This window comes from Hippocampus zosterae, chromosome 3 (assembly GCF_025434085.1).
Source record: "Hippocampus zosterae strain Florida chromosome 3, ASM2543408v3, whole genome shotgun sequence".
NCBI lineage: Eukaryota > Metazoa > Chordata > Actinopteri > Syngnathiformes > Syngnathidae > Hippocampus > Hippocampus zosterae.
The window spans coordinates 27,794,960-27,802,542 of record NC_067453.1 but is presented as its reverse complement, the minus strand read 5'-3'; the positions used below and the strand labels follow the sequence as shown (position 1 = coordinate 27,802,542).

Below are 7,583 nucleotides of genomic sequence, written 5' to 3'. Positions count from 1 at the left end.
CTCCTAGTTTTATTGTCTTGCATTATGCAACGTGTTAAGAAATGTCTGTCAATATATTCAATATCATGGAATCAGACACTAGGGATAAAATGTTTTTGATGAAAAGAGCAGGCAGCAGGGAGCCCTCTTTCCCCTCAGGGGCATTTACTGCTGTGTACATCTTAAATCCTTGACAGAATTGGAGAATGGTGTGACAGTCAATTCTGTCCGTAGAGGATGTGGAAGAAATAATCATGATAGGCCTTCTGTTTGGAGATGGCGGTTTCCTGATCCATCACAAAATTCAGCCGATAGGAGCAGGCTCGCTGGATGGAAATATTAATAATTTGAGTATTAAAAAAGGATGACTTTATCATTACAAGTGTGAGAAATGTGATGATTTGGTTGGTTATGGTAACAATTGATCCGTGTGTGTGTGTATGTGTGTACCTCGCTCCCTCACGCATGCATGCAGATACACGCCCCCGACACCGACCGAACAGTGCAGAGGTACCGGGTTCGATTCCAGCTCCGGCCTTCCTGTGTGGAGTTTGCATGGTCTTGACGTGCCTGCGTGGGTTTTCTCCGGGTACTGCGGTTTCCTCCCACATTCCAAAATCATGCATGGCAGGCTGATTGAACACACTAAATCAGGGGTGTCCAAACTTTTTGCCAAGGGGGCCAGATTTTATGAGGTAAAATGTCGGGGGGCCGACCTTGGCTGACATTCTTTACATTGAACAACAATATTGTTCAACACATTTTAGTAAGCCAGTATGTTTCACATTTCCATTTTTATTTTAATTTCAACAATCTTAAGAATTTCTTTTGGTTCATTTGAAACAGGTATATCACATGCAACTGCTTATTCACTTGACTTTTTCTTAAACGGAAGTCTCCTGAGTGCAAATTGATTGATTTGAAACATAAAATGTATCACCATGACTTTTCAATAGTCACAAAACCTTTGACTCGAACAACAGGGAAATGAACAAGCAATACACATAACCACAACTGCAAGGATCATTTGAAATATGACATATCAGTCAATATAAACACGGAGTGATGTCTTGTTAACTCGTGAGTGATGCCCTCTAGTGTCTAAATGCTATTACTCATTTATTAGTGAATGCTATTACTCATTTAGCCACTAGAGGGAAGCAGTACTCTATGAAGCATCACTCACCAGTCTACGAGACCTCAGTCAATGCAACACGTGTTCCATTGCGCCCAACCTGCGGGCCAGACGGCGCTGATTTTATGACAGGGGCCGAGGGCCGGATGAAATTCGACCGCGGGCCGGACTTTGGACATGGCTGCTCTAAATTGTCCCTAGGTGTGAGTGGGAGTGCGGATGGTTGTTCGTCTATGTGCCCTGTGATTGGCTGCCAACCGGTTCAGGGTGTCACCTGAAGACAGCTGGGATTGGCTCCAGGACGCCCCGCGACCAAGCAGAAAATGGATGCATGGATATACAGCCAAGCTTGCTCATGTATTCAGAAACAGTAGATTTATTCCCAGAGCTTGCCCATGGAGCATGTCTCTCACAGATATGTTTTGTGTTTCAAAGTTAAGCCTGTCATTGCATGTGAGACACACACGGCAATTTTTAGTCTTCAATGAACCCAATACATGTTTCTGGAAAGTGGGAAGAAGCCAGAGTACATTGGGAAGAGCGCCCATCGAAGGAATGTGTATTATACGAATCAGGGAGAAGAGTCTCTGCAGGACAAGAAGCGTGAAGAGTCTGTTGCTGACGTGTACACTCGAGAGCAGGCAAGGTCACGACTGCACATCTGTTATCTTCCGCTTGCGGTAATTGAGCACCAGGTTTGAGGCAGAGAGCTGGGAGGCTTGTCCTTTCTCCCAGCCCTGGAAGCTGTTGAGGCCGCATTGCCCCGACACAAACAGCGTCTTCTCAAGACAGTCTAGACGTTCCACTAGCGCCGAGGTGTCCTCATTGTAAGCGTTCTGAGAAGAGTCCATCGTCCGCCTGAAACGCCCAATGAATGTCTGAATAAAGAAGAGAGAAAAAAAAGGTACTTGCCATTCAGGGGTAAAAAAATAATGTTATGTTTCCATGTATTTGCAATTCACTTTCAAACTGCAATTTTTTTGTGTTCAGCGACTTTATTTTTCAGAGATGAAAGTGGACTTTTCTGAAAAATTCGAGAAAAAAAAAAAATATATATATATATATGTGTGTGTGTGTGACAACACCCACGGGGCAGCTTTATGTGATGATGTCACCCCAGGAGGTGCGCGCACGCACGCACACAAACACACACACCAAATTTTTGTCTTGGTTGCACCAGATCTTTTGACCGCATCCCATTAACAGAGCTGCCAACGTATGAAAATTCATTTTCTGAACAATTTACCTGAATGTTTTTTTTATTATGTCATTATGTCAGTACTGCAGTACTGGATGTGGGAGTGATTTATGTCTATATGTAACTTTGAAGCGTCAAAGAACATAATACTCACAAAATTATTATTTGCACTGCACTGCAATAGGGCTGCCGCAAACAGTTATTCTGCCAGTCCACGAATCACCAACAGTAGTTACGATTAGTCAACTCATTGGATAATGTAAACCGCGAGATATCGCGCTGTACATTATATAAAACCATCATTAGCTCACAGATTAAATTCTTAAATGTAAATACAAATTAAAATGGCTGTACATTCAACTTTGATCGTGTCCCGGCATTCCTGATACATTTATAAATGATTGTGCAACTTAACTCGAAGGCGATACTGTACTGTGGCCTTAAAATTTGTACCCGTAAAATCAGCACTTGGCAGAGTTGCTGCAGGACTACGAAACTATCTCTAAATAAAAAAAAGAAATACCGGTACTTGAAAAGCACTGTGAAAAAGAAAACTACAATAAACACTTGTAATGGTGTTTACTTTTTTTTATTTAAATTGTTTAAATTAAATCTAAAATATCTTGTTTGCCTTCACTAGTCTGCATAATTTAATTTTGTTTTTATTCAAATTTTATCTAAAATGTCTTTTTTGCCTTCACTAGTATGCATAATTTAAAAGTAGTAAAGTGATCTAGGCAATCAAGATGTGGTATGCACCTAAAACGAAAAAAAAAAAATCCCTAAAAGGAGGATTTTTTTTAGCGCTATAAAATTGCACATACAGTATTAACAAACTAGGTTATGTGTTTTATTGTTATTCGCTGCCGTATTGGTAGTGATATGTATTCCGAGTTTGTGAACACTTGTGACCATGAAAAACTGCACTTTAGTTGTTAATAAATGCAAGTTCCCTGACTAACGGCTCTGTAATGCATAGTAAATACAACAATATGTTGGTGTAACAAAAAACATTGCGTTACAGCACTACCAAAAAAAAAACAACAAAAAACGCACTTCTTAACTTGTGCCAACTTCGGCTAGCTTCCAGACACAACTGTCTCTATGTCAGAAATGAAATTAGGCATCAGCCACTAATGCCTCTGTAATCCATAGTATATGTTGGCATGCAACAGGACATCACATTACATTTGGTTTCCTCACACATTCCAAAAACATGCAAGATGTGTTGGTTGTTCGTGTATGTCTGCCCTGGGATTAGATGGTAACTAGTTTGGTGTACCCCACCTACTGCTTAAAGTCAGCTGGGATTGGCTCCAGCAGACCCATCACCCTCATGAAGATATATAGTTCAGATAACGGATAGATATGCGTGTGCGCATGTGCGGTTGTGTGTGTGTATAGTGTGCACAGACATATTGCGTTCACGAATGCATCAACAGTACGACAGAACCAATTGGTATATGATGGTGTATGCTAATACCACATTACCTGTAGCAACGTCTGTGCAATTTCTGGGTTCTCTGGACTGTCAAAGTGCAGCATCTGGGATCCCAGGCCATAATAGTAAGGCCCCAACTTGTGTAGATCCACAACATTAGGGTCTGCATTGAAAACCGTCCTCCAGCCTTCTCGATAAACCTTGGGGAGCTCGACTGACAGCATCCTTTTGTTCTGCTCATACAAACCCTTGGACAGCCACAAAGGCAACTCCATTTTTGTACCCTGTAAAGGAGTCATTGGTAGCAGGGTAAGAATTGTCAGAACCTACTCTCTGAAATTCACACTTCGCATAAAAGTGAACGTGCTACTTTAAATTACACATTCCAAAGTGTACTTTGTATGGTTTCTTTTATTGAGTGAATAAGAATTTTCTGATGACACTGACATTTTTTTTTCAAAACAGTCACGAAATTATTAGTCTCAATCAATAAAACGTTCGCTTTATTTCTGCACTCGAGTAAGCGATCGTGCCAGAATTTTTTTACTTACCGCCTGATGCGGTATGAAACTTGTTCGCAGCTTTCGAAAAGTTCCCAGACTTAATTTTAATGATGGCTGAACTATTTCCCCATTTTCTTCAAGGAAATTTTAAATAAGCCCCTTTGAATGGTTGCCTACCATGGGAATATCGGGCGAGTCGCTCGATTTTTCGAGGAATCCAAGCCGAGGAAAAGAAACTTCGGTGCGGATAGGAAGTCGCTGGTGGGAAAGCAAAATATCGTCCAAGGAAAAGAAATTTTCTTCCATGCACACACCGGGTTGTACGGGAAGATACGACTGTGACTCCATTTTCGGAACCAGACTCACACTGACAATTATGGGAAGCAGTGAAAGCGAACCTAGAATTTGGACTTCCTGGTCTGTTGGCGCCCAGCTCGGCCTCATTATACGGATTGGCTAAACGCCGTCTACGTCATTATATCTGCCGTATCGGATGAGTCAGACCTGCTTTGTAAATAAAAGTCAAGTCAAGTCAACAGTATTTATAGAGCACTTTCAAACAGCCATCGCTGCATACAAAGTAAAGTGCTGTACATGGAGCAATTTAACATGCACAATAAACAGTAAGACAAATCGGTAATAAAGGCGGTAGAAAGCACCAAACAGTAAAACCAAGAACAAATCTATGCTGAGGCATGTAAATGGAATATAACACGAACGTTTACATTTATTAGATTTCAGTCGTTTCGATTTTCAGTGTTTTATATCAGTTTCATTCATAATAACGGCCATTACTGGAGATGGAGTTGCAGAAAAGCTTTTCTTTCGGTCAAACGCCACTTGTGTACAATAATTTCCAAGGACTACGTAAGCACAATGTGCAAGCACAACATCCCCCCCCCCCAGCTCGATGCTGTTTTTAAAACACTATTTTTTCGTTCTTACCTGATTTATTTTGACAACGCTTGTCCTTTTAACAATGTCGTGTCGTAATATTGTTTGCTGCTACGAACGAGTGAATTTCCCCACTGTGGGATGAAATAGTCCAATGCTCTTACTTTATAAAATCGCGGAAGTGCTGAAGATGGGAGGGAAGTGGAACTGTGGACGTCGGAAGATGGAAGATAAATGGAGAATCCGTCATGAATATGAGTCAGGTAAGTATTCGGTTTGAACGTACTACATATGTTATGTATTTTACTCATAACATGATGATTGAGTAGTCGTTGAATTATGGTCATGCTGGGCGCGGAACAATTATCACCTGGCGTTAGCGGGAATTTAATCGCGCGTGTTCATTTACATTTGGTCATTCTCGGCATCTGTCCTGGCTAAGAGGCGGGGCATTACCAACTGGAGGCAGAAATAAGGGAAAAGCCAAGGGTCTTCTTATTGCGATAAATTATAGACCAGACATAATAGACACAGTTGTTTTATACTTGTGGTTGAACTGCGACAAACTTTTGAGGGCCAGATGCCGTCGATTATAGTTACACAACACCATCCAGAGGCTCACACAGCTTGGCGAATTTCACCGCCTTCTGTAGTTTGTGATGGGCAGATGAAGCCTTCTGAATGATTGAAGCTTTCCATCCAACTGTTCATAAACAAGGTTCAGCTCGTGAGGATTCTTGGGAACACAACGCCCCCTGGTGGCCAAAGCCTTAATTGTGTTGGACGGTGTGCTTTTTTTCCAGTCTTACTAATAATAATTGAAATAGAACCCCCAAAATGATGTCATCTGTGGTTCATTTATGTAATCTGTTTATGATTAATTTGTGGTCACTGCTATGGTATAAAAAATGTTTCTTTTCAAAAACATTTTTGGAAAGAAAAACATTTTTGCTTTCTGTATAAGACGAACAACCATCGACGCTCACACCTACCACTAACCTGCCGTGCATGTTTTTGGAATGTGGGAGGAAACCAGAGTACCCAGTACGGAGTATCCCAGTGATCGTGGGATTCTGGCCATCTCAGCTATGGGAAAAGCGCCGTGCTCTGGCATTCTCCAACTGCCTGCTGACTGGACTTGCCTCTCCCAGGAGCGGACCACCTAGCAACCCAACCACGTCTTTGTTGCAAATGAGGCTTTCCCACTGCAGAAAAATCTCAATGCCATTCTGGGGACGCATCATTCGAAGAGAGCACTCTGTCTTTAACAATAATCTCTTCCGAGCTTGGGCGCTGGCGGAGAATGCCTTTATCCTGTCTGCTGAGTGGAGAATGTGCAGGCGTGTCATTGAAGTGCATCTCGAGGTTGCAGAGCAGTGTGTGAAGGCCACCTGTGCTGTCCATCATTTTCTGAGGAAAAGCCTGGGATCTGCTGAGAGTCTAGACATCCAGGTGCAAGAGGCAGAATCGCTTCCAGGTCTGAGACTTGCCACCAACGACTACACGAGAAAGGCTATGAAGGTGACGGTAGCCTTCACTTCCGTCTCAGTTGAGGGACTGTCCCTTGGCAGGACACAGTGTGATGCACAAGCACACCCAAAATGGCTCTTGTAAGAGCCACCCATACTTCCTTTTATGTAAACTTCCTGCACTATTACTTGATCAGCACTTGTCTGCTTCATTTCATCTTCCTAATATAGTGATTATTGCCTGCTTTTAAAAAAAAAAATCAATGACATATTGTGCAGTGACAAAAGTTTCTTCCATATGGAATTTCCCCACTGAATTTGAACACCGTCATAAACAGCACAATAAAATAAGATAGAACTGTAATGTATTCATTGTCTTTTGTATTTCACATTTAGCCTACTGGGGTCATCAACATGGTGGCCTTTGGGCACTCATTCATTCATTCATTCATCTTCCGAGCCGCTTGATCCTCACTAGGGTCGCGGGGGGTGCTGGTGCTTATCCCAGCTGTCTTCGGGCAGTAGGCGCGGGACACCCTGAATCGGTTGCCAGCCAATCGCAGGGCACACACAAACGAACAACCATTCGCACTCACACTCACATCTAGGGACAATTTAGAGTGTTCAATCAGCCTGCCACGCATGTTTTTGGAATGTGGGAGGAAACCGGAGCACCCGGAGAAAACCCACGCAGGCCCGGGGAGAACATGCAAACTCCACACAGGGAGACCGGAGCTGGAATCGAACCCAGTACCTCTGCACTGTGAAGCCGACGTGCTAACCATTGGACTACCGGGCCGCCCCCTTTGGGCACTACATTTCCATATTTAATCACTTGCAGAGATATATAGAAATGAACACGTGTGTAGTGATACTCGTTTACTGCCTTGTTTAATAATTGGTGATAGTTATAAATTGTATTCATTCTTGCACAAAACAATTGTGGTGTTGTCACCTCGGTTAG

General features: G+C 42.5%; 1 protein-coding gene across 1 annotated transcript; it reads right to left on the bottom strand.

Annotated features, from left to right (window-relative positions):
• Window positions 1-1,472: 1,472 nt before the first annotated feature.
• Window positions 1,473-4,704, bottom strand: gins3 (GINS complex subunit 3). The gene is made up of 3 exons (XM_052062196.1): window positions 4,434-4,704; window positions 3,804-4,037; window positions 1,473-1,992 (listed from the first exon to the last, which is right to left on the bottom strand). Exons 1-3 carry the CDS (start codon window positions 4,698-4,700, stop codon window positions 1,762-1,764), a joined length of 732 nt encoding a protein of 243 aa, XP_051918156.1. The 5' UTR covers window positions 4,701-4,704; the 3' UTR covers window positions 1,473-1,761.
• Between the last annotated feature and the right edge of the window lie 2,879 nt (window positions 4,705-7,583).

Excerpts from the sequence above, each read along its gene's own strand:
- gins3 (XM_052062196.1), bottom strand. The coding sequence starts at position 4,700 with ATGAGGCCGAGCTGGGCGCCAACAGACCAGGAAGTCCAAATTCTAGGT. Across the intron at positions 4,038-4,433 it reads ACTCGCCCGATATTCCCATG|GGTACAAAAATGGAGTTGCC; the intron begins GTAGGCAACCAT and ends ACTCCTTTACAG. Across the intron at positions 1,993-3,803 it reads TTGCACAGACGTTGCTACAG|ACATTCATTGGGCGTTTCAG; the intron begins GTAATGTGGTAT and ends TTCTTTATTCAG.